At 46.7% G+C, this 26,471-nt stretch overlaps 1 protein-coding gene across 13 annotated transcripts in view; it reads left to right on the top strand.

The window, feature by feature from the left end:
- Positions 1–26,471, top strand: part of EPB41L4B (erythrocyte membrane protein band 4.1 like 4B) — a 130,192-nt gene that overhangs the window by 18,846 nt on the left and 84,875 nt on the right. For 11 of the 13 annotated variants that reach the window (XM_045469963.1, XM_045469961.1, XM_045469959.1 and 8 more), the window contains exon 2: positions 20,251–20,355. In XM_045469963.1, the coding sequence (XP_045325919.1) occupies positions 20,251–20,355 (105 nt within the window). Of the gene's footprint in view, positions 1–2,373; positions 2,404–14,526; positions 14,554–20,250; positions 20,356–26,471 lie in introns of those variants that run through there. The other 2 variants (XM_045469970.1, XM_045469972.1) reach the window with 2 other exon arrangements.

Here is a 26,471-nt window from a genome sequence, read left to right as displayed (position 1 = left end):
TGGAAAGGGTTTGAATGCAATTCATGTCTGACAGGGCCAGCTGGGAGGCCGGGACAGAGAACAGGAGCTGATGTCTGTATATCTGTAGATACTTGTCCTCTGCCAGGCGCTGGGCCGATTGTATTACGTGAATTTCTCAGCTCACACAGAGTCTCTGAGCATAGGTGCCTGTTCTCCTGCCAGTGTTTTTACAAATGGGAAAAGGAAAGCACCATAAATTCTTGGCCTCGGCCATTCTGCTCTTTCCCCTTCCAAATCTGGGCAGGATTGACATTTTCAAGGAAGAACAAATAATGAAGAGACAGGCATTTGTTGAGTGCCTGCTGTATACACAGAGCCAAGGCAGGGGGCTGGGTGGATAGAAGACTGAGTCAAAGATGCATCTTTTCCCTTAAGCAGCTGCCAGTTTAGTGAGAAGATGTGTCTTTTGTGTTCACAGAAAACTCCACAGTTTTTCCATGCTTTACTCCTGTTTTCTTGCTTAAGGAGGAAGAACCAGGGCAGGAGACAGGAAAAAAAAAATAGTGATAAACACCTTGCTTCATGGAGTATATTGCAAGTCAGCTCTTGTCGGTCAGAGCTCTGAGAGAGTCACTGCTAAAATATGCAGCAACTGGTATCTAGAACATGAGACCCAAGGAAGAAAGCAGGACTTGAGTAATCCATTGAAATTCATGGCTCCGAATCCCAGCATTGGTTATTTTTAGTCTCAGTTGTTTATCTTCTAGCTATCCACATAAGATGGTGTGAGAAGGTGATGAGGATGTGTCTATATGGTTTGGCCCAAACTGAATTTTAAAACTGCTCTTTTCGTATTCCCATGCATCACGTGGGGTGAAGCAAACCTTCCACAGAAAAATACCCCCTGCATATGATTCCATGTATATGCAGTTCTAGAACTGGCAAAACTAGTCTGTGGAGAAAACAAATAGGAATAGCTGGGGCTTCCGGGGGCGGGGGGGGGGGGGAGGGTTTGTGCTGGAGAGGGCCACTGGGATCGACTGGGAAGGGGCACCTGGGCACTTTACTGGGAGACGGGAATATGCTGATGGTACCAGGGGGTGTGTTACACACGTTTCCACCTGTCAGAATGAAACAGCTCAGAAATGTGCATTTCAGTGTCAGTAAATTTTTTACCATGATCCCTGCAAAAGATGTGTAAAAAATTAACGGAGGGCGCGTAAAAAATTAATGGAGGGCGGGGGGAGGAACAAATAAAAAGGATACAGAATGTTGATAATTTTAAAGCTAAGTGACAGGTGTTTACAACACTGTTCTGTTTTGTGTCTGTTTGAAATGGTCTGTAATAAAAAATTTATTTTATTAAAAAATGTTTTTTAACATTTATTCATTTTTGAAAGACAGAGACAGAGTGCGAATGGGGAAGGGGCAGAGAGAGAGGGAGACACAGAATTCGAAGCAGGCTCCAGGCTCCAAGCTGTCAGCATGGAACCCGATGCGGGGCTTGAACTCACAGACCTCAAGATCATGACCTGAGCCGAAGTCGGCCGTCCAACCAACTGAGCCACCCAGGCGCCCCTATTATTTTATTTTTTTTTTAGAAAAATGTTGATTTTTATTTTTGAGAGACAGAGTGCAAATGGGGGAGGGGCAAAGAGCGAGGGAGACACAGAATCTGAAGCAGGCTCCATGCTCTGCACCCCCCCCCCCCGCCTTTTTTTAAAGGGTTTTTTTTAAGTGTTTTTTTGTTTGTTTGTTTGTTTGTTTTTAAGAAAGAGTAGATTAAAATTGTTGATTCCTCCTTTCAGGAATCCAGTGAATTCTCTTTCCAGAGAAGTCTGATCTCCTAGGGAAAATGCAGGATCTCTGGGCACTGGCATTGGTCCCAGCCGGCCCTGGCTGTGGCCTCTCCCAGTTTGCTTACTTTCTGCCTTGCTGGTGGCCATGAATCTTGAACTCTGGCTTTCTCCCACTGGCACCTGCCACCACCCCTATTTTTTTGTCCCTGTCTCTTTGCCGTCCCTTTGATCCAGGAACAACCTCCCCTCCTATGGGACTTTGACCATCCCACTCCACCCATGCCTGGCTCCTTCTTATCTCAGACTCTCTGACTCCTTGAGGGTTCCATGATTCCAAGTCATTCTCTGCTGTAAATCCACTTCAGTCTCCTTTCTCTTCCGCTTAGGGTCGTAAAGTGCCACCTGTGTGTCTTTGTTCAGAGATACAAGGTCTGTGAATTGGAGGGTTACCATCTCCACACTCCTCTGCAGCTGTAAACCAGTACATGCTGTGTGATTCAACTACTATGAACTTCAGAACAGGCAAAACAAACCTGTACCACCTGTGGAATGGAAGGAAGGGGTAGAACTCGGAAAGAGGCACATGGGGCCTTCTTGGAGTCTGGTAATATTCAATTTGTTGACCTGGATGGTGGTTGCACAGGTACATTCACTTCTGATAATTCCTTGAGTTGTACATGTTTGACCTGTGCACTTTTGTCTATGTATGTCACCCTTCAATTAAAAAGTAGACCAGAGGCACCTGGGTGGCTCAGTCGGTTGGATGTCTGAGTCTTGATTTTGGCTCAGGTCACGATCCCAGGGTCGTGGGATCGAGCCCTGTATCGGGCTTCGCAATGGGCACGGAGCCTGCTTGGGATTCTCTCTTCCTCTCACGTGGGTTCTGTCTCTGTCTCTCTCCCTCAAAAAAAAGAAGTAAACTAGGTGTCTATGTAAGGCTTTTAAAAATCACCACATTTCACATTTAAAAATTCAAATCTGTAGGCTTTTATAAAAATAAATATGGGAAGATCTGAATTTGCATAGAGTGGCAGTTGGCTAGGTCTGTGTGTGACTGCCCCATCCACACCCTATTGCTCATGGCCCACCTCACTCGTGTGGATGTCCACGTCTGTGCTCTGTTCCCGTTCCTCATTCTGTGCACCTCCAGCAGGAATCCGTCAGAGTGCCTTGTGTGTGGGTGGTACCTGCTTAAGTAACCCCATGCAGATTTCCCTCCTGCTTTAACGTTCTGTTGGTCTTTCAGAAGGTCCGAGGGTTGTGGTGGGTCGGGGTGTCAATGCCTGACTTAATGGCAGTCTCATGGGAATACCTTCCGACATAGATTTGAAGTCCTGAGGCGCTAGGATCTTGTGTGTTAAGACATTCCAGGTGAATTAGTTCTGCTTGAACTGGGCAAAATTGGGGTTAGCTTATGACCAATCCATAGCAGTTAAAGAAGTTACTATATTTGTACCTAGGTGTTAAGTTCTGTAAATAATTTCCTGTTTGTATACTCTATTTTAAATTAACATTCCACAGTGATACTAGTTAATGCTTGTACCTGGCTGGGTATTCTGTTGTTGCTTTTAAAAATACATAAAGGATTGGAAAAAAATTTTTCTTAGTTAATGGATATGAAAGGCTAACTTTTTGGGTGGCGAATTTACAGTCGAGATTCTTATGAGAGTTCATACTAACCACAAACCACATACCTCAGGGAAATAATCTTGTTAATGCCATCCTTACAAATCCAAAGCTACAGGCTGTAAGCATCACACCCTCCTTTCCTCCATCTGAATGTGTCATTCTCTGCCTTCTTCTTGCAGGAGATTTTTTTTTAAGACTACTGAGTCACCAAAAAAAAAAAAAAAAAAAAAAAAGAGAGAGATTGAGAAGAAAAATCGAAGGCCAACTATAAAAAGGCAACTTTATTTGTATACTCCTCCATCACATGAATGGATGCTGGTGCCTCAGTTACAGTTTTATGTGTCTAACTGCCAAGCTTACCATAGACAAGGTTGAAAGTCTTATGTGCTTTTCCACTCATTAACTTTTTTGAAAATTGTACATTTACACAGGGCCAAGTAAAGAGCCCCAAAGTTCTAGGCCTTAGCAGTTGGCGGGATCACTTAAAGTTTCAAAATGTAGGCAAATTTGCTAGTTGGGCTCATTGTCTGTACTTACAGAATACCAGCTATGGGTGTGGGGCCCAAGGAAGTTGGGCTCCAAGACTGTGCTGTGGCTCTGAGTCCCAGGGCTTAGAGGCTGAGGTCCTGGGCATAGCCCTGGCTCTGCCCGAGGCCGGCTGTGTGTTTTCATCTTCTCCTCACATCACTCGGGGCTGTGGCATCTCCGTTTGACAGACAGGAAACAGACTCCAAAAGGCTAAGGGGCTTAGTTGGGGTCATGCTGGTAGTTGAGTGGTGGAGCCCAGATTCAAACCTGATTCTGACTGGAAACCGTGTGCCTCCCTGTATTAGATTGCTCAGGCTGCCATAACAAAGTACCACAGACTGAGTGGCTTAAACAGACGCGTTTATTTTCTCCGGTTCTGGAAGTCTGAGATCTGGGCTTATAGACGGCCGTCCTCTTGCTGCCTTTCTTCTCCCCGTCTTCGTGTGGTCTTTTCCCTGTGTGCGCGGGCATCCCTGATGTCTCTGTGTGCGACCTCCTCTCTCTCTCTCTCTCTCTCTCTCTTTAAAGTTTTATTCATTTATTTATTTTGATAGAGACAGACACAGCATGAGTGGGGAAGGGGCAGAGAGAGAGAGGGAGACTGAGAATCCCAAGCAGGCTCTGTGCTATCAGCACAGAGCCCAATGCGGGGCCTGAACGCACAAACCGTGAGATCATAACCTGAGCCGAAACCAAGAGCCGGGGGATACTCTATTGACTGAGCCCCCAGGGGCCCTCATCTCTCTCTTTATGAGGATACTGGTCAGATACCAGTCAGATAAGAGCAGGGCCCACCCTAATGAACTCATTTGAACTTAATTACCTGTTTGATGACTCTCTCTTCCAATACGACCACATTCTGCAGGATTGGGGGTTTATGACATTTGAGAGGACACAGTTCAGCCCTTGACACACTCCACATATCGTCGGCTAACCGTGGGGCAAGCCCTGTTAATCTTCGTTTCATTTCATTCTTTTTTTTTTTTTTTTTTGATGTTTATTTATTTTTGAGAGAGAGAGAGAGAGAACGAGTAGGCGAGGGACAGAGAGAGAGGGAGACAGAGGATCCGAAGCAGGCTCCATGCTGACAGGGGAGAGCCCAGTGTGGGGCTCAAACTCATGAACCTCGAGATCATGACTTGAGCTGGAGTCAGAAGCTTAACCAGCCGAGCCACCCAGGAGCCCCATTTCATTTCATTCTTAAACATCCTTACCAGGTAAGAAATTCCCTGACACCATACTCAGCCTGAGCTGGGACTCAGACCCCACCGTGCTGACCCCAGAGCCTGTGCCTTCAGCCACTGCATCACAGGGTGTGTTGTGACATCTGGAAGTTTGCGTTCAGAGCCATGAAGGGCTCCACAGAGAAGAGGGGAACGATCGCCAGGGGACTAGGGAGTTCAGGGCGGCTTCATGTGTCGATTTATCTTGTAAATTGAGTTGCGGTCATAAATCACAGGATGGATGGGGGCAGTTGTCCACCCAAAGGTAGTTCTCTTCATGTTTCTTGGCTGGTTTCCCTGGGAATTTGTTGCATATTTATTTATGTGGAGTTATTTGCTTTCAGAATTGCATGGCGGGGGAATCTGCAATCTGGCTGCAAAAAGTAATTTGGCAATTTATTTTCAGGGCTGCCCTTCTTCCAGCAGCTTGTTTCAAACTCAACCTCTGGCACAAAGGCATCCATCATTTTAATTGTATGTTACTGTTTAGTCAGGCACAAATTTGTTTCATTTTCTTTTTCCTTTCTCCTGTGGGTCTTTTTTTTTTTCCTGAACCACCATTTAAAAAAGCCAAAAATATTTCCCCAAACCAAGCACTTTTTATAGTCGAGGAGTTTTTAACACTGAGATTTCTGGTTTTTCGGTATTGCGTATTTGGTTCTTAACCTTTCAGAAATGCTAGGCTTGCCTGTTGTTCCTTTCCTGTTCAGATAGACATCCATAATGCAGTCATGTCAAGGTTGTCCCAAGACAATTGTATCGGTCCTAGGGTCAGAAGGTTCACATTCTATTCCTGGCTTTGCATTGGCTGCCTGGCAACATGACCTGCCTCTTGCCTCATTTTTCCCACCTGTAAAATGAGGGACTTGAATGCACTGATTTCTAGAACATTCCTACGTTCTTGCTTGGTAACTTGGATGTTGAGTAGGGCTCCTTACCAAGACCTGCTCACTATGGCTTTCTACAGATGCCCACCAGGGAGAGTAGTCTGTTCTATATCAAATACTTTTACTCTGCTTGGTCACAGATGATGGCATTTTTTTAGTTCAAGGTTAGAAATCAATCCTATATCCCTCAGAAATGTTCTAAGGGATAAAATCATTGATTCCACAAAGTTACATAAGGTAGAATGTTAACTTTGGTGTCCAAAGCATAAATGATTTAGCTTTTGTTGTCACACATACTTACTTTCTATGAAACGATGTTATTTGTGTCTGTGAAGCTAGACCCAGCTTATAGTAGTGCATCCCCCCTTTTTAAAAAAAAATTTTAGGGGCGCCTGGGTGGCGCAGTCGGTTAAGCGTCCGACTTCAGCCAGGTCACGATCTCGCGGTCCGGGAGTTCGAGCCCCGCGTCAGGCTCTGGGCTGATGGCTCAGAGCCTGGAGCCTGTTTCCGGTTCTGTGTCTCCCTCTCTCTCTGCCCCTCCCCCGTTCATGCTCTGTCTCTCTCTGTCCCAAAAATAAATGTTGAAAAAAAAAATTAAAAAAAAAATTTTTAATGTTTATTTATTTTTGAGAGAGCATGAGCGGGGGGGGGGGGGGGCGGGGGCAGAGAGAGAGGGAGACACAGAACCTGTAGGAGGCTCGAAGCTCTGAGCTGTCAGCACAGAGCCCGACACGGGGCTCGAATTCACAAACCAAAAGATCATGACCTGAGCCAAAGTCAGAAGCTTAACCCACTGAGCCACCCAGGCTCCCCAGAGCACCCCCTTTAAAAGCTGCACTGAGGACTGGGGGCAGGGATGAAATGGGACTTAAGGTCCATAGATAGGTGCGGAGTTGGATCCTCACAGAAACCTGTATACTATATTTTGTTTTACTGTCATGGGAGAAAATTAGTTGCTATCGTCTTGGAGCAGTTTTTCTCTTTTGCATCCCACACTGTCTTCACCCTGAGCGTGTAGACTTGGATTCTCGAAGGCAGGGCTCAGGCCAGGCTGTGTTGACACCCTCCATCCCCTCACTCCTTTGCAGTTTGTGAGCTTCAAGTTTTTATGGGAATTTTTGAATACATGAAGTAGAACAGTATGATGAAAACTCGTGTACACAACACCCATTTATTATTCTTTTTCTGGAGTATTTTAGAGCAACTCCCAGACAACGGAACATATAGCCTGTTCTACTTAAGTGGGTATATCTCTTATGTAAAATACACACATGTGCGTGTGTATGTGTGTATCCATGATACCATTATCATACTCCACAAACTGAATGGTGATTCCTTAAAGGCGATTCCTGCATTTAGTAAATAATGTCTCTTAAGTCTCTTCTAATCCATAACAGTCCTCTCCCTTCTTTTTGGTGCAATTTATTGAGTTCTTAATATGTAGTTGGTCAGTGTAGAGTAAGGCAGCCTTAGGTATTCCAACGCTCAGTTTTAATCTTTCTGCCAAGCAGAGTGAGTGCAAAGAATAGTTTTTTGATTTGTTTATTCTTTTTTTTTTTAGAATGAATATATTTATTATTCTACTTCCTTATCTCTAAGCAGGTGATACCTTAAGTTAGCATCACAGTGTGGAGATTTCCTAAGAAACATTTTTTAAAGTTGCAAAAAGCTTTTATATGCACATACATATGCCATGAACACCTGCTGTATCTGTATATGTGTATGATTTTCACTCCGGTTAACTATTGTTGCATAACAGACTTTTCCACTTATGCTTAGTGGCTAACAATGACGAGCAGGATTCTCTTGGTCAAGAATTTGAGGGGGGCTCACCTGGGAGATTATTCTGCTGCTCATGGTATCAACCAGGGTCACCAGGAGTACTCTGTTGGAAGATGGGCTGGTGTGGAGGGTCCAAGACGACCGTGCTTACATGTCTGGCACTTTGGCTGGGCTCAGCTGGGACAGTTGACTAGAACATCTGCCTGCTGCTTTCTCAGCCTGGCAGTCTCAGGGTAGTTGGACTTTTTACTGTACCCATAGAGAAGCATCCCAAGGCAATGGTCACCTCACGTTGGAAATCACAAAATGTTATTAACACCATATTCTGTTGGGCTGAAGCAGTGCCAGGTTCTTCCAGACTCAAGGAAGAGGACAAAGACCTTGCCACCATTTTTGTAAGCACCACAGTTAAAAACCAAACAAACAAACAAAAACAAAACCAAAAAAAACCCAAACAAACTAAAAACCCCACTAAAACTAACACCATAGGTACTTGGCACCTGAGACCTTTTGGGTCTCCTGTGTATTTGCTTGTCTTTTGATGGAAGAGAGAGACCACTGGAGTGGAAGGTACCTGCCCATTCAGGTCATCCAAGTCAGTCTCCTGTCCCCTGTTCCCATTCACTCAGGATTGGAGTGGACTCAAGTTGGGCAGAGAGCACCATAATAGGGTATATGACTCACCTGGCCTAATAATGAAGGTGACATGGAGAGGCCCTCCCAACCTAAAAACTTTTTTTTTTTTAATGTTTATTATTAATTTTTGAGAGACAAGGCAGAGCACCAGCGGGGGAGGGGCAGAGAGAGAGGGAGACATAGAATCTGAAGCAGGCTTCAGGCTCTGAGCTGTCAGCCCAGAGCCCAATATGGGGCTCGAACCCACGAACGGTGAGATCATGACCTGAGCCGAAGTTGGGTACTTAACCGACTGAGCCACCCAGGCGCCCATAAAACTTTTAAGAGCAATTTTTCCAGTGGATCTTTGTGTTAGGGAGGTTGTCTGATGCTCTGTTAGTGTCCCTGCCAGCAGGAATAACATACTACAATTTGCTGGGTAGCAATATCACTGAAAATCAATGAGTATTCAACATGTGCTGTCTCTGATGTTTCTTACTGAGAGTTGGAAACATAGCATTTGAAATGTTGGTCGAAACCAGTTTTCAGCAGTCAGGATCAAGTAGCTTTAGGTGTTTCGACTTCATTCAGCATCTTAAGGAATAAATGGGAAACCGTCCCTTAAACTAACTATTGAATCCCATGTGTTAGGCAATGCTTGGAAGGAGCCATAGGGAGACAAATTGATGTCACTAGATGTTAGTTCTACACTGATTGAAAGAAGGTTTATCGGATCATGGCCCGTGGGGTCATTCTCATGGCAGCCCTGTGAGAGAGGTGGTATTAAAGGAACGAATGAATGCTTTGAAACTCTGCTGCTTGGCCCGAAGATGGTTCTCAACCAGAAGCAGAGGCTGATCAATAGTTAAATCAATAATGCAACACACAGTTTGTGCATTTTTGTTTTTAATTTTAAAGAGTGTGAGAGTGTGTGTGTGGGAGAGAGAGAGAGAGAGAGAGAGAGAGAGAGAGAGAGAATGAATCCAAAGCAGGCTCCATGCTCAGCACTGAGCCTGACATGGGGCTCGATCCCACAGCCCTGGGATCATGACCTGAGCCGAAATCACGAGTCAGAGGCTCAACCCAGGTGCCCCCACAGTCTGTTTTAAATTGGTCTGTCCATTACATGCAGTCAGTGTGGCTGTGGCTGTGTTCTGTGGTGGGATGGTAAGACCGGAAATCTGCCTGCCCAGTCCTCAGGCTGCACACCGAGAGCCCCTTGCGCAAGGTGGAAGGAGAACCCTGGTTCTTTTTTTTTTTTTTTTCCAACGTTTATTTATTTTTGGGACAGAGAGAGACAGAGCATGAACGGGGGAGGGGCAGAGAGAGAGGGAGACACAGAATCGGAAACAGGCTCCAGGCTCTGAGCCATCAGCCCAGAGCCCGACGCGGGGCTCGAACTCCTGGACCGCGAGATCGTGACCTGGCTGAAGTCGGACGCTTAACCGACTGCGCCACCCAGGCGCCCCGAGAACCCTGGTTCTTGATGCAGCTGATCAGTAGTGCCTTGGTTCAGTGCCTCACAAACCAAGAGGGCACTTTCTTCTAAGACTGTTCTTCCTTCCTTGTTGATCAAAATTAAGGGCGGTTGGTTTTGTTGCTTCCTCTGATTTCCAAGAGATTGTTAGCCAGGCGAGTCGGGAAATTAATATCATTGTGCTCTGTTTTACCAGAATTGAATTTCCAGGAGCTGCCCAGACTGTTGATGTCCCCCTCCATAGAACGTCTTGGCTTCTGTGTTAGTTTGTGAGCAAATAATGTACTTTGCATCCTGCCACAACTTGCCTGCCCTCCGAACAAATTAGGAATCACCTCCCTACCATGAGGTCTGTTTGCATTGGCTTTGAACCCCAGTCTAGCCCAGGCCATGCGTGAAGTAGGCTCTCCGTGTCTGTGTGGTGAATTGGGTTTAAGAAATATTTCTCATTTGCCAGACATGTTCCATGTGTTTGGACCCACAGGGACAAATGAGTAGAGAAGTAACAGAGTAAGGTAGAAAGAACTCTATCCTAAGAATCAGAGAAGGCTGGATCCTGATTCTAGTTCAGCCACTTGGGAGCAGTGCGAACTTGGTCACATAATTTCTCTGAGGCTCAGTTTCTTTCTGTGCAAAATGGGGTCATGGAATCTTGGTAAACATTGAAATGCTCTTCAACTGGGAGGTAGAATTTATAAGCTGGACAGCCTGGTCTTAAATCCTCCAGATTATGGATACTGTTATGAGTCCCCAAATCTTGCTGATGGCTGAGATGGTATTTCTCACTCACCAGTGAAAATTTCAGGTATTTATTTGGTAAATTCTCATAGTAATTTCATATATCCTGGAGTAAACCAATTTCTATTTGTTCTTAATGGCTTAGCGGTGTTGGCAACGGGGATAGAGACTCCTGGGCTGTGTGTGTGTAAGTGTGTAAAATAGAGAGCTGGTTTCTCACTAAGAATATAGAAAATTAGTGAGTTATCAAGTTGTGAGGAAGGGGGACCAGAGCTGGTAACTAACCATGAAATTAGTACTTCCTGGAAACAGTTGAAACAGACCTTGAGGCAGGTGCCTTCTGGGAACTGCTGGCCAGGAAGCACTGTGGAGACCAGGTGGAGTTCTGAGAGCTACTCAAACTTGGGGTATTTAAGAACTTGGAAAGGAAGGAATTGATTTCTAGGGACCGACATGGGTTTACAGAAATCCTCCAAACCAGACTAGTCTCAGCTTTTCTTTCTTTCCTTTTTTTTTTTTTTTTTAAAGTTTACTTATTTATTATGAGAGAGAGCACAAGCAGTGGGGAGTGGGGGAGAGACAGACAAACAGAATCCCAAGCAGATTCTTGCACTGCCACCACAAGCCCGATGCAGGGCTTGATCCCAGGGCCCTGGAATCATGACCTGAGCCAAAATCAAGAGACGGATGCTCAGTGGACTGAGCTACCCAGGCGCCTCTTGTCTCAGCTTTTCTTTAAAAAAAAAAAAATTTTTTTTTTAATGTTTATTTATTTTTGAGAGACAGAGAGAGACAGCATCAGCAGGGGAGGGGCAGAGAGAGAGGGAGACCTAGAACATGAAGCAGGCTCCAGGCTCCGAGCTGTCAGCACAGAGCATGACGCGAGGCTTGAACTCACGAGCTGTGAGATCATGACCTGAGCCGAAGTCAGACGCTTAACCGACTGAGCCACCCAGGTGTTCCTTGTCTCAGCTTTTCTTTAAAGGGGATTACTAAACTGCTATAGATCACGGATTCCCTGAACTTTGATTTTTGTTATTTGGCAAAAAACACATTGTGTCATTCCTGTGGACGAGTGAGAGAAAGGAGGTTTGGGTGAAAATAATAATTCCTTTGTGTGTAGAGGATACCATTTGTTTTCTTGCTCTCTTATTTTTTTATTTCACTTTATTTTGTTTGTTTGTTTAAGCTCCACACCCAACATGGGGCTTCAACCCATGTTGAAGATCAAGAGATGCACGATCTACAAACTGAGCCAGCCAGGTGCCTCTCTTGCTTTTTTATTAATACAATGACTTAGCAAGGTTGACAGTGCAGGTAAGAGTACCCCATTTTTCAGATGAAACTGAGACTCAGTGCGGTTGCTAAGGTCATGGTCATATTGCTAGAAAAGAGATAGAGCTGGGTTCTAATCCAACATGTTTGGCTCTAAGAGTCTGAGGGCATGGTCACACTGTATGTTCATAACTGGGTTGAGGCCACCATCAGAGGGGAACCTTTCATAACATACAACTCATGAAAGACACCACCCCCACTGGCCACGTGCACCCCTCACCCTCTGCCTGCATTGCACTTCCCACATGTTGTAAAACTGAGATTGGGAACTGATGCATGGGATAATAGCCCAGGACTTCTAATGTTCTTGATGGGATATGTCATGGGCCAGTTTAAATAAGATGACATTTACGTGAATGAATGTAAAAGTTTGCACTCAGGTTTAGAAACTATCTGGGGCGCCTGAGTGGCTCAGTCGGTTACGCGTCTGACTTCAGCCTGGGTCATGATCTCGCGGTCTGTGAGTTCGAGCCCCACGTCGGGCTCTGTGCTGACAGCTCAGAGCCTGGAGCCTGCTTCTGATTCTGTGTCTCCCTCTCTTTCTGCCCCTCCCCTACTCATGCTCTGTCTCTCTCTGTCTCAGAAATAAATAAACATTAAAAAAAATTTTTAAAAAAAAGAAAGAAACTATCACCACAATCATTTTGGTTTATTTTTTAGCCCATATATAAAAATGCAGAACTTGATAGTATTTTGTTTACATAAGGCATAGCACAGTGTGGTATGGTTTTCAAAATACCAGCGCATTAGAGCAGACAGGGTGTCTGGAAGGAGAGATGGTAGTACCAGGGCTCTGCAGACCCACATCCCAGCCGGCTGGAGAGAATTGCCAGCGGAAATGGACCAGGAAGATCAGGCTTCCGAAAAGTCGGTCATTTGAAGACTGTTGTGGGAACTAAGGATTCTCCTTAATCCATCTGCATCAGCATTTGTTTCTTGAGCTTCAGAATGTCCGGTGATGGAGAAGCAAAGATGAACTGGATGGGGTGTCGCCAACAAGAAGTTTAGTAATGACCATTGTGACTTCAGCGTAGCTGTGGGGATGGGCTTGCTGCCAGTGGGGATAGGAGCAGGGATGTAGGAGGGGGGCACCTGGGAAAAGCCATAGGGGTGGGGCCTGCTGCATAGGTCGGGTGGGCGTTGTGTTAGGAGAATATGTTTGATTGGAGCCCAGGAGGCATGTGGGGCCCAGGGAGATAAGACGGGTGGTGTTGGGCAGTATTGATTGTGCAGAGTCTCTGACACCAGGCCGAGGAGCCTGCATTTCATCCTCTGGCGCATGTTTTTGTACAGAATAGCGACTGAGATGAGGGCTGTGTTGTGTGCAATGCATTCTGGCAAACACGAGAAAGATGGGCTTTCACAGGGGCGCTTGCTGTGGTCCAGATACCAGGCAGTGTAGCCTGAGCTGTGATGGAGAGGAAAGACAGAGCCCTTCTGAAGACGGATGCAGAGGGGCCTGCTGTCTAACGGAGGTGGAGCAGGTGGACAGAGGGGAGCCTCGCGTGCCAGCAAAGAGAAGGCTCCTAAAATCCTTACACTGCCCAGGTGTCCTGCTTTTCCATTTTAGTTCACAGCCAACGTGTATAGCAGCTCATCTCCTCCTTTTAACCTACCTGGGACACCTGGCATCTTCTTATGCTGTTGAGACTAATGAGATTTGGATGCGTTGCCTTTTTTTATTTTTATTTTTTATTTTTTTTAATGTTTATTTATTTTTGAGAGAGAGAGAGAGAGAGAGAGAGAGCGTGAAAGGGGCAGAGAGAGAGGGAGACACAGAATCCGAAGCAGGCTGCAGGCTCTGAGCTGTGTGCACAGAGCCCGATGTGGGGCTCGAACTCGCGAGCCATGAGATCATGATCTGAGCTGAAGTCAAACACTTAACTGACGGAGCCTCCCAGGCACCCCCGGATGGATTGGCTTCTATCTTTGTTCTTTCAGGGCCACAGTCGACCTGTTACATTGCACTTGGGTCAGGTTGCAGTAAGATATTGTCGGTTGTGTCTTATCTAAGAGGGTCAGGATGGTTAATTTATTTGGGGAGACAGTTAAGACATCAGCTGTCCAGGAGTCTTCCTTATCAGGAGTACAGCTGGCAACCAGTAAATAAACAAAATAAGAACCTCTGACTGGCCAGCAAAGATCTCATGATGTTCATACCTTTCCCTGCTGGCTGCCTGCCTGACCCAGTGTTTAGCTGAGAACTGTGTACTCTTACTTTACACATGATGTTAATGAGCTTGGTTATTTTTAGCTCCTGTCTGATCAGAAGTTGCTGCTCCAGAGAGAGACATACTGACTCAAAACCACTGGTTGCTGGTCCTGGTGAGAAGTGATGTGTTGAGATCGGTGGAGAGAGGGCTACATGACCTGGAGGCAAGAACTCAGGGGTAGAGCTTCTACCTGTGTTTGGGGACAGCCTGCCATACGTGTCTTGAAGTAGGAGCATCGCCAAATTCCAGAATAGTGATCTGGACTAAGTAAGGTTTTACGCTCCGTGTATTCTGCTTAAGAAGGCCGGGAGAGAGGAGGCATCAAGCTGATTTGGATGACTTTGCTCCCCAAGAATGGCTTACTCAGTGAGGGCTTTCTGTAGCTATTCGCTTCCAGACTTTGTGACCCTGGTGTACCCCAGCACCTAGAATAGTGGCTGGCACTTGATGAGCAGTTGGTAAATATTTGTTGAATGAATGAATGGATTCATCACAGAGGGGGAGACCCAGTTCGGAGGCAACCAGGAGCAGCTTCCTGTCTCGTCACATTAATGGATCTCCTGTTGTAACCACTAGACAGCACTTCACATAATAGCCACAAAATCGTGTTTGGGTAAATGGCCTTGGAAGTGCAGCACGGCTCCCTAGGCCCTTGTTCATGGAATACTTAATTTGAAAAGATTTTAATGAGTGTGTTCTATTTAGGCCTGCTGCTCGTGAAGTATCTGTCTGTTGTTCGTGTTTTAGCACGGTCCATCCAGAAGATGTGTTTCTTGGCTCCGGAACCCCACGCATCCCCCAGCCGGCCGAGCCAGCCAGCCAGCCAGCTATGCAGCAAACAGATGTTGACGGAGCACCTGCTCTGTGCCGGCCAGGGATGTGCTTGGGGGATGGCGAGAAGGAGAGGTGGTACTCAGATGAACACAGCTGGTCCCTGCCCACAGCCTGATGTAGGAGTAAGACAGGAATAAAGGCAGCCTCGGTGCAGGGTGATAAGTGTGTGTGTGTGTGTGTGTGTGTGTGTGTGTGTGTGTGAGAGAGAGAGAGAGAGAGATAAAGGCACGTGCTTGCTTGTGGGAACAGAGGAGGGGGCACTTAATGCCCTGTGTTGGGGGGGGCGGTGAGCTAGGGCTGAAGAGGCTGAGGAAAGAAAGGCTGTTTGGGCTAAGCCTGAGATGACAGTTCATGGGCTTCTGGGGACTGCCCAAGGTGCATTGTCGTGGCTGGCAGGACAGGTGAGTTACCTGGAGTCTTCTCAGCTGTGAGTGGACGCTTTGTGTCCCCGGGCTGGGAGGAGCAAGAGATGGTGGGTTCGGGTGCTGTGGCCTAGACTCTCTGTCTTTGTCTGACCTTTCACTCACTGGGAGCTCTGGTTGGAGGACCCCTCTATTCCAGCCCTCATAATTTCACCAGATTCTTCTTCGAGCTGGAAAGGACCACTGGGGACTAAAGAGCATAAGGGGTTGGGGAGGTGAGTGGAGGAAGGTGTTTACAGGTGAGTAAACATGGTATTTCCTATCCACCAGACCCTGCTGTGTCTGTCACCTACCTCCAAGTCCAGGTGAGGGAGGGTTGGCCGATACAGGAGCCAGTCTGACATGGCAGAAGGGACTGGCTGGCCCTAGAAAGGTTCTTTTTTCCAACCTCCACCTTGAACTCCTTCTAGCTGTTGTTGTTTTTTAAGTTTATTTATTTATTTTTGAGAGGGGGGAAAGTGTGAGCCCGGGAGAGGCAGAGAGAGAGGAAGAGAGAGAGAATCCCAAGAAGCCTCCACACTCTCAGCATGGAGGCCCACTCGGGGTGCGAACTCACAAACTGTGAGATCATGACCTGAGTAGAAATCAAGAGTCGGACGCTTAACCAACTGAGCCACCCAGATGCCCCTCGCCTTGAGCTCCGTCTAAATTAAGAGCTGTTTTAGAAAGCCATCAGGAAAGTAAGACTTGGAATGACTTAGAGAGAAACTTGGACTAACTGCCCTTATTTTACGTGTGTGGAACTGTGTTTTTTCAGTTCATACTCTGTGAGTATTAAAATGACATACCTGGATGGTAAGCCATTGAACCAAAATAGAGAGAGCTGGGTGGGAAGCAGGTGGGATTTGGGGTCAGCTGAGTTTGGGTGACCCTGTCCATTCAGGGCACCATGGCTGATTTGTAGCTGCAGGAGCGGTCCAGGATGGTCCTATGGATTTTGGGAAATTATGAATTGCTTAAGGTCACAGCTAGTGCATCTAGGACTAGCGCATAGAGCTCTCGCTTCCTGCCAGCCCAATTCTGTCTGCCACATCCTGCTGCTAAAGCTCTACACTAACTAGTTCTGTCCCACTAGGAAACCCACTAATGAGGGATTGGCTCCGTAATAATAGGCGTTGCATAGTCCAGTAGTGCTAGGTAGTAATAGGAAAGAATACGTCCAGAGGAAAAGTGCCAGAATGGTGATTTTTTTTTTTTTGCAGAAAAAAAAATTGTATTTGTTGTCTAACGACTGCCAAAAGATCAGTGTTAAAGAATACTTGGGAAGAAAATCATCCGTTTGTCCATCCAGCCTAGCACAGCTATTCTATAAGTTTCTGCAAGCCTTTTTTTATCAAGCAGTCCATACAGCACATACATATTTTTAACGTAGAATCACAGCTTCTTATTCCTTTGTGGTCTGTTTAGTTAATGTTGATGTAAGAATTTTCCTTATTTCTGTCTCATGTTTATAATTGTCTGTCCTGAAAGCCCAGCAGTATTCTGGAGTGTTGTTAGGTTCAGCTCCATGGATGTGTCCAGCCCTGTGGCTGGAGTTTGGGTTATTTCTTCTTTTTGCCTCCCCACCCCCAGCTTTATTTCTCCAGTTAAATAATGCTATAGAGAACATCTCTGCACATGGAGCCTTCTGCTGCTCTTGGGTCGTTGCCTTCAAGGAGTATTTCCAGGAAGCAAAGAGTCTGACGGTTGGAAGCCAGTGCTGTAGTTTTGAGTTTTTGTTTTTACTTTCTGTTACCGCTGTTTCCTATAGCACAGACACAGACAAATCAGTGAAACAGAGGTGTAGTCTAATGAATTATGGGAAGGCAGACACCCCTGGACCACCCCCCAAGTCAAGAGCTGGGACCTTGCCAGCCCGCTGGAAGTCCGTGGTGTGCCCTCTCCCAGGCACAAATTCTCTACACCCCGAGACCAGCAATTACCCTGACTTTATTGCTTATCGTAACCACTTCTTTACCCTCTTTTCATGTTTTTTCTTAATTTCTTTTTTAATGTTTATTCATTTTTGAGAGAGAGAGACAGCGTGAGCCAGGGAGGGGCAGAGAGCGAGGGAGACACAGAATCCAAAGCAGGCTCCAGGCTCCAAGCCGTCAGCACAGAGCCCGACACGGGGCTTGAACCCACGAACCCTGAGATCATGACCTGAGTGAAGTCGGACGCTTAACCACCTGAGCCACTCAGGTGCCCCACCCACCCTCTTTTCATGTTTTATCCCCCAAATATGTATCATGCACACTGCATGCTTTTAGTTTTGCCTTTTTGTAAAAGGGTCTTTTAAATCTTTTTTTCATCTCTAGGTGCCCCTCGATCTCTCCACTTCCCTGTATTCTGTTTGTTGAAGAAACTGTGTTGTTTGTCCTGAGGAGTTTCCAGAATTTCCCACTGGCTGGATCTTGATGATTGCAGTCCCATGTAGTTGAGAACATTCCTCTGCATTTCCTCCAAGTTGGCAGTTGGATCTAGTGGTTGTATTAGTCCCAGTCTTGATAGTTTTTCCCTGCAGAGAGAGAAGCCTGGGGAGCAAAATTATGTCTTGGGTGGTGGGGTGTTCTTCATCGGGGGGTACACAGTGGCTGGTCGTCTCCTCCTGTGATGTTGGTAGCCCCCGGTGCCCAATGCTAGTGCCTACCATTCTAGAAGTTGAAAAATTGTGATGTTGCAAGTCTGTTACCCCTTCTTCATTTTGTTGTTGGTATACTACTAAAAAGAGAAATTCTGCCCATTTGCTATTTTTAATACCTTTATTAAGATGCACGTGCCATATAATTCACTTACCCCAAGGGTACAATTCAGTGGCTCTTAGTATATTCATAGAGTTGTGCATCTATCACCGTGATCCATTTTAGAACATTTCATTTACCCCCAAAAAACCGTGCTCACCTTGGCTGTCACACCACAAATACTGCAGCCCTAAGCAAACCACTAATCTGATTCCAGTCTCCAGCTTTCCCTGTTCTGGACATTTCGTGTAATATGTGGTCCTTTGTAACTGGCTTCTTTCACTTACTATAATGTTTTCAGAGTCCACCCATGTTGTAGTATGTATCCGGGCTTTACTCCTTTTCATGGTCAAATAATACTCCATTGTGTGGATACGATTCTTCCGCATTATGTTTATCTGTGCATTAGTTGATAGACACTTGGGTTGCTTCCACTTTGGGGCTATTATGGTTAATGCTGCTATGAACATTTTGGTACAGATTTCCGTATGAATGCAATGTTTTCATTTCTCTGGGATATATATACTTAGGGGTGGAATTGCTGGGTCAGATGGTGGCTCTGTGTTTAACTATTTGAGAACATGCCAGACTGTTTCCCAAAATGGCTATACAGTTTTGCATTCCCGTATATGCAGGGTTCCACTTTCTCCAAGATTTGTTATCATCTGTCTTTTTTATTACAGCCATCCTAGTGGGTATGAAATGGTGCTGGATTGTGCTTTTGATTTACATTTCCGTAATGACTAATGATATTGAGCATCTTTTCATGTGCTTATCGGGTATTTTTGTATGTCTTTGGAGAACTGTGTATATATCCCATGTTCATTTTTAATTGAATATATTTTTTATTATTGAGATGTAATAGTTCTTTATATATTCTAGATAGAAGTCTCTTACCAGATATGTGATTTGTAAAAATTTTCTCCCACTTTGGTTTGTCTTTGTGCTTTATTGATGTCTTGGTCCTTTGAAGCACAAAAGTTTTACATTAAAAGAAAATGTTTATTTTTGAGAGAGAGAGTGCAAGTGGAGGAGGGGGGGAGGACAGAGGCTCCGAATCCTGCTCTGTGCTGACAGAAACGAGCCCAGTGTGGGGCTAGAACTCATAAACTGTGAGATCATAATCTGAGCTGAAGTTGGACACTCAACTGACTGAGCCACCTGGGTGCCCCAAAAGTTTTACATTCTGCTGATGATGCCTGCCTGGTTTATTGTGGGTTTTTTGTGTTTGTTTGTTTCCTTTGTTTTGTTTTTTAATTTTTTTTTTCAACGTTTATTTATTTTTGGGACAGAGAGAGACAGAGCATGAACGGGGGAGGGGCAGAGAGAGGGAGACACAGAATCGGAAACAGGCTCCAGGCTCTGAGCCATCAGCCCAGAGCCTGACGCGGGGCTCGAACTCACGGACTTCGAGATCGTGACCTGGCTGAAGTTGGACGCTCAACCGACTGCGCCACCCAGGCGCCCCTGTTTTGTTTTTTAATTTAAGTAGATTCCATGCCCAACATGGGGCTCAAACACACAACCCCGAGATCAAGATTTGACGGAGCCAGCTAGGCACCTCTGGTTTATTTTATTTTATTATATTATTTATTTTTATTGCTTGTGCTTGTGGTGTCATATCTATGAAATCAGTGCCTAATCCAAGGTCATGAAGATTTGTGCCTCTGTTTTGAGAGTTTTATAGTTTTAGCTCTTGCATTTAGGTCTTTGATCTGATACTTTGAGTTAATGTTTGTATACCCTATCATCTACTCTTTGGTTACCGAGGGCTGTAGCTAAAGGCCAGATCAATGCTTGACTTTTTTCCCTTCACTTACCAGTTTTCATAATAAGGCTTTGGTTCCCTATTCATCCTACAAAGTTGTTAGTTGGTATTTTGTTTTGTTTCCATTATGAGTAATGAGATTTAGTAATGGGTTTCCATTACCATGAAAATAATTAAATTTTTAAAAATTTATGTACTGTGACATATACATGTATGCAGCATAGAGAGAAAGTGATTTTGGTTTTTTTTTCTCTCTAAAACGTTTTGTTCTTATCCGGCTGTCACATCCTAAATCTTCATCTACCCAATTGCCTTCCAGAAACATGCCAAAGGCCAGGATTTGTTTGATCAGATCGTGTACCACTTGGACCTCGTGGAAACAGATTACTTTGGCCTCCAGTTCCTCGACTCTTCCCAGGTTGCGGTATGTATTTCTTTGATTCGTTTCGGGACACGCTGGTTTTCATGCTAATTGCAGATTCACAGTTGCTAGAGGTTGGTAGAGAAAAATAGGAGTTAGGCTGCAGTGTTGTTGCAGTCACGATTGTTGGGGTGGTGGTGATGGCACCCGTGTGAAATTCATCCATATGCCCCCCCCAACCCCCCCTTGAGGGGGCCAATAACCAGGAGAGGAAGAGAAAGAACCATCCCTGTTGTGCAGGGGAATGCATTCGGGAAACATTTCCAAGCATAGGGATGCAATATGGGCACATTTCTCAAGTAGGTAGAAAGCAGAAGAAATACCATTCTAGAAATTCTTTTAATGATGCTTTCATTTTTAACTGGCAGAGAGACTGCAGCAGCATCTTCTTGTGGACTCTTGCTGGGTGGAGGGAGCGGGTGCTGTGAACACACTGAATCCCAGCCAGGCTTAGTGGGTGCAGGGGGCCGGTCGGAGCAGATCTTGGCATTGCTAGACAACCATCTTGCAGGCTCCAGGAGGTTGTATTAGGTCAGCAAAGACTTCCCTTGCTTTGCCTGAGACAGACCTGTCCACAGTGGGGGTGCTAGAGGGAGTGAATCTGATGTAGCTCAGAACCACTCTTTTCAAAAGCAGGAATGACTTCAGTCTCCTTCCCCAACAAAATCTGGCTTTGGGTTTCAAAGATAAATTATTCGGTAATCTAAAAATATTTATTGAGGTGGGTGGGGGGGTGGGTGAAATGAAGGGGATTGAGAGCACAGGTATCTCGATGAGCACTGAGAAATGTATAGAGTTGTTGGGGCACCTGGGTGGCTCAGTTGGTTAAGTGTCCAACCCTTGATCTCGGCTCAGGCCATGATCTCACAGTTTGTGAGTTCGAACCCTGCATCAGGCTCTGCGCTGACAGTGTGGAGCCTGCTTGGGATTCTCTCTCTCCCTCTCTCCCCCTCTCCCTCTCTCCCTCTCTCCCTCTCTCCCTCTCTCTTTCCCTCCTCAGCTCTCGCTGTCTCGCTCTCAAATAAAGAAACATTAAAAAAAAAAAGTATAGAATTGTTGAATCATTGTGTGCCCAAAACTATTATAACGCTGGATATTAATTATAATCTAGTAAAAAATATATAGATTCATCGGGCATCAGTTATGCACTGGGCCCTGTTTTAAGCACTGTAGATAAAGTATGAACACATAGATGACAGATGAGTGTTAAGAAAAAGAAAATAGAGTAAGCGGATGGACAGACCGAGTAAGAGACGGTGCTGTTTTAGACAGCATATGAAAGGGTGAGTTCCCTGACAGGAGATGTTTGAGTGTACATGGCTAACCTTTTCTACCTAAAGACACCTGTTAAGATACTCCTTGGGGGCCGTATGTGACAATTGAGGCTAAGATGCTCAGAATCAGTGCCTAGGGATTGGGTGCACCTGAGAATGTGTGTATGAGGCTGCCGAGTCCAAGATGATGCAGTTATATCCCAGCTGCGGTGTCTTCCTGGGCAGATGCCACTCTGCCCTTCAGTACTGCCTGATTACCGACAGCCCATCCCCTCACCTCCTTGACTGTTGCCATGAACACTCCAGCTGCCGCCTGGAGTTAGTAGACCCAATTCCTTCTCCATTTCCCAGCCAGAGACTCCACCCGCCAGGACCCTGGACAAGGGGTGGACCAGCTTTTCTCTTTCTCCTCCCTGTCCAGTTCTGCTGTCTTTGGGGTTGAGCCACCCAGTGCCCTGCCTTCTGACCTTGCCCTGGTATCTCAGCTTTTCTCTTTCCTTGGGCAACCTGGCAATTCAAGTTGCCTTCCTTTGTAAATGTCCCGGACGCTGTTTCCTTGCATTGCAAATTCACTTGGGTAGACCTCATGCACATTCGCTTGGGTCCTGTTACCACCTGATCACTCCAAGAGCTGGAATTCTGTTGCTCCTATTCCATGATCACTTCCCTTAATTCCATCTTTCTGGTGCCTCTGCGTCTGGCCTTGTCCCTTAAGGATCCCCTCCTGCCTCGTTCTCCCCTCTCGGGGCCTGGTGAAGCCTCAGCCATCTCGCCTGTGTCCTCACTTGCCCTTTGATGCTCTCTCCCCCATGACTGTCCCCTGGTCTCCCCTCAACACGCAGGTCCATCTGTTTCCTCTGCTGCGTCTCCCAGGCTGGCGGGCATTGTCACGGGCTCAGGTCACAGACCACAGATGCAGCAAAGTCCAAGCCCCTGAGCTTCTCTTGGAGCCGTGGACTCGGTTCCCCTTGTGAATTTTGACCACAGCCCTCTAGTCCAGTCTCCCCACAGAGACTTGGGGCCTGCATTTGGCCTCACCTCCTGCTGAGAAGACTGAGGTCATTTAGCTAAAACGCCTTGAATTTTCTTCCCGTGCACGTCAGAGTTTTTCTTTCTCTCTGTCCATCCTTTTTTCACAGTTTGGTTTGACGAAAACATTCTGTTTCTCTAGCATTTACCCCCTCCCTATACCTGCATCACTGTTCCATTTCCGGTTGCTTCCTGAGTGCCAGATTTAGTTTGTCTGTCTCCAGTATCCTCCAGTTGTCCCCATCATCTGACACTCATCAGCCCTTCTCTTCCCAGAAACGCTTCTCCATTCTGCCTTCTGTGTGCCTTAACACATATGGTATTTTTGGCTTCAAAATGTCTACAGCCCTGGATTATGAGTCTGACCTGGACCTTGTTCCTGGCTCTGCCCCTGACTTATTTGGGGGCTTTCAGTAAGCCCCCTTTTCTCCCTTGTCCTTATCTGTAAAATGTTTTCTCATCTGTAAAATGGGGTTCTTGGGCCTGTTTCCAAGAGCTCTTTCAGTTCTAATGTTCTAACGGGAAGGCAGGCACATCTGCCCCACACTCTTCTCCTGTCAGAAGGGAAAAGATACCATCATTTCTGCCATTAGAGCCACGTGCCTGTTTCCCTGCTGCCATGTCCTCATCCCCAGGTGACCCCTCTTCAGCCACTTCGATTCCCAGAAAGCCAAGGATGTGACTCCATTAGGAAGGACCTGGTTATGTACCCCTGCTCGCCGGGCTGCCAGGCGTTCCCGTCTGCCGGTGTCCTGGCACAGCCTCAGCGGGGTCCAGGCGCCCTTCCAAGGCCAGACACCTGGATGCTCAGCCTCTACAGGCCCTGCCATCTTTCCAGCTCCTAGCCCTGAACGTGACGTGCTGTTCTTCCCCCACAAAGCAGGTGCAGGGTCCTCGTCTACCTGACCTGGAGGATCCGAGGCTGTGCAGCAGCTGCTCCCAGGAGCCTTCTCATTAGTCCAGTTTCTAGGCTGGGCTCCTCACAGACCGGGCTCTGGAGATGCCTGCACTTCTGTGCATGCTTTTGCTTATGGGTTCCCCTCCTGGCGTGCCCTTCCTCACCCCATTTAAACTTCTGGCTGTCCTTCAGGACTGTCTCAGATGGCAGCCCTTCCTTCATGCAGCATGTCCTGAACTTGCAGCATTTCTTCTCCTCTCTGGAAACCTTTGAGCTTCTTTGCCTTCTGTGGCAGTTTGCTCATCTGGCTGTGGGTTCTTTATCTGTGCTTATAATTTTTTTTTTTCAACGTTTATTTATTTTTGGGACAGAGAGAGACAGAGCATGAACAGGGGAGGGGCAGAGAGGGAGACACAGAATCGGAAACAGGCTCCAGGCTCTGAGCCATCAGCCCAGAGCCCGACGCAGGGCTCGAACTCACGGACCGCGAGATCGTGACCTGGCTGAAGTCGGATGCTTAACCGACTGCGCCACCCAGGCGCCCCTATCTGTGCTTATAAATAGACCTTTCTGATTAGATCCTGAGACTTAAGACTGCTGCTTCTTGGGGACTTTTGTTGACAAGGCATACAACCTAAAATCTCAGTCTTCAGGAGCACTTGGGTGGCTCAGTTGCTTGAGCGTCTGGCTTTGGCTCAGGTGATGATCTCACCGTTCGTGAGTTCATGCCCCCTGTCAGGCTCTGTGGTGACAGCTCAGAGCCTGGAGCCTGCTTTGGATTCTGTGTCTCCCTCTCTCTCTCCTCCCATCCCCCGCTCATGCTCTGTCTCTGTCTCAAAACCAAATAAACATTAAAAAAATTTTTTTAACATCAGTCTTCAGCCCCAGAAGTGACCTTAGAAATTATTTTTCAAACGTTTCTGTCTTGTGGATGGTGAAATGAATGCACTCAGTGAGTGGTACCCCTCAGACTCAAAGTCAGGTTTTACAACTTGAGGGGTAAGTGCTGTATTCAATGCACTGTACTTGCAAGCCTGTTTTCCTAACTGTAGAGTGGAGCTGGTGACATCTGGGAGGTTGAGAGGCTCAGCGAGTTAATGGAGGAGAAGGAGTCTTGTAATCTAACCCCAGTGTGGGTCTCCTCTTCCTACCTGAGCATGCTGAGGGGAGACCAGAAGTCATCACAGCTCCCAGAGGTGATGCACTTAGGCTAGCGGGAACCTGCAAGGCTGCCTTGCCTGTGGGAGAAAATTTAGCAGTTTAGGTGATTCCTTTGGGAATGTTCCCTGAGTCAATTTTCTGGGTGCCTGGGATGAAGCAGTTGGTGGCAGGTGTACAAGATGGAGGCTGGGATGCGAACAGTCCCCTTGGCCATTGGCTTATTGCCGTGTGCGTCTCCTGCAAGAAATGACATCCCCACCCTGCCCCTGCATGCAAATCAGAAGGCTGGCAGTGGTGGGGCTCCTGGCACAGCTCTCTGCAGACCCAGCTTATGTCCCCAGCTCCCTGCGAAGAGCCAAGCCTGGTTACCATAGTGCCCTGCCCAGCCCTGAAGCAAGGTCAGAGTCTATCGGCTCGTCTATTTTTAGCAGTTGGGGCTGGGGCCTCCTGTTTCCCTTTTCCATATCAAGGCAGGAAGGCCACCCAGGAGCTTGTTCTGTAGATCTCACTTTTGCACAGCTCAAAGCAGGGGCAGGGGTTCTATTTTTACATATGAAAGCTTTCTTCTGAGAGAGGAGGCTCTGGCTTACACCCACCCAGCTTTCTTACGGACCAGACTGGTCAGATTGCTGCTGTTTACTGAGTTCCTGCTCAGGCATCCACCTAAAAACTTTATATAACTCTTATTTAACATTCATCATCTGTGAAACTAGCCATAAAGCAGACCCATTTTACAGATGATGAAGCTGAGGTTCATTAGAAACCTTGTAAAGGTTAAAGTGAGGGACAGAGCCAGGATTCAGAACCTGGTCTCATTCCACAGGCCAGCACTTTCCACCAGGCTACGCTGGTTCCTTTACCCGAGGTAGCATCTCATCCACACACACATCCACGTGCATGCGCCCACCGGAGGAACCCATTTAGTAGCTATTCAGCTGACTTTGCCTTGGAGCTTATTCAGCGGTAGTCACTGTGGTGCAGAAGTAGGCAGGACACTGTCCCTGCCTGCCGCATTCTCCTGAGGGAGACGGACCATCTCGTTGGTCCCATGGAATACATTGGGGTCTGTCCTCACTCTGGGAGCCTGGAGAGGGAGTGCCTGAGTATCAGTGAGGAGCCCAATGAGGAGTCAGAGGGGAGAGGTATGGCAGGGATCTGGGGCAGGGGTCATACCAGCCCCACCAATCAGGAGCCTCCCTCCCGACCCTGGGGGCAGGTGTGTGGCCATAGGGGTGGTGTTCTGGGGGATGCGGCCAGTTCAAGTCCCTTCCAGAGCCCCTCCCAACATGAAAAGGGAGCATTTTATGGTGGTAAGCTTTGCAGCAAGGAATCCCAAAAAGGTGATTTTTGGCCTTTGTCTCCAGACTTGTGAGATGTTTTTCCTCTGGTCTTTGCAGCCTAGAATCGTGTGGATGGGTAATAAGAGGCCCAGGGCTGCAAGGTGAGGTTGACACGGATATGGTGGCTGCCGAGAGGATCATTGGGTGCTAATGGGGCTGTTGCGGCTTCACTCTGGCGTCACATGTGCCTTCTGTGGGGACGCCACTGAGCTTTCCTACCGTTTCAGATGTACCTGGAGGGAAGTACTCTCAGGAAACACTAATAGTTGGGGTATGTTACTATAAGAGACAGGAAACCCTTCCATTTCAATGGTTCCACAGCCACTCAGTGGATTCTTCAGTGTGTCAAGGGGACAGCTCAGTGCACAGATGAGGAAACAGTCTCAGGGGTCTTGCTTATGGCCACACACCAGGTGA

This window comes from Leopardus geoffroyi, chromosome D4, assembly GCF_018350155.1.
Source record: "Leopardus geoffroyi isolate Oge1 chromosome D4, O.geoffroyi_Oge1_pat1.0, whole genome shotgun sequence".
NCBI lineage: Eukaryota > Metazoa > Chordata > Mammalia > Carnivora > Felidae > Leopardus > Leopardus geoffroyi.
This window is presented reverse-complemented; position numbering and strand designations above follow the sequence as displayed.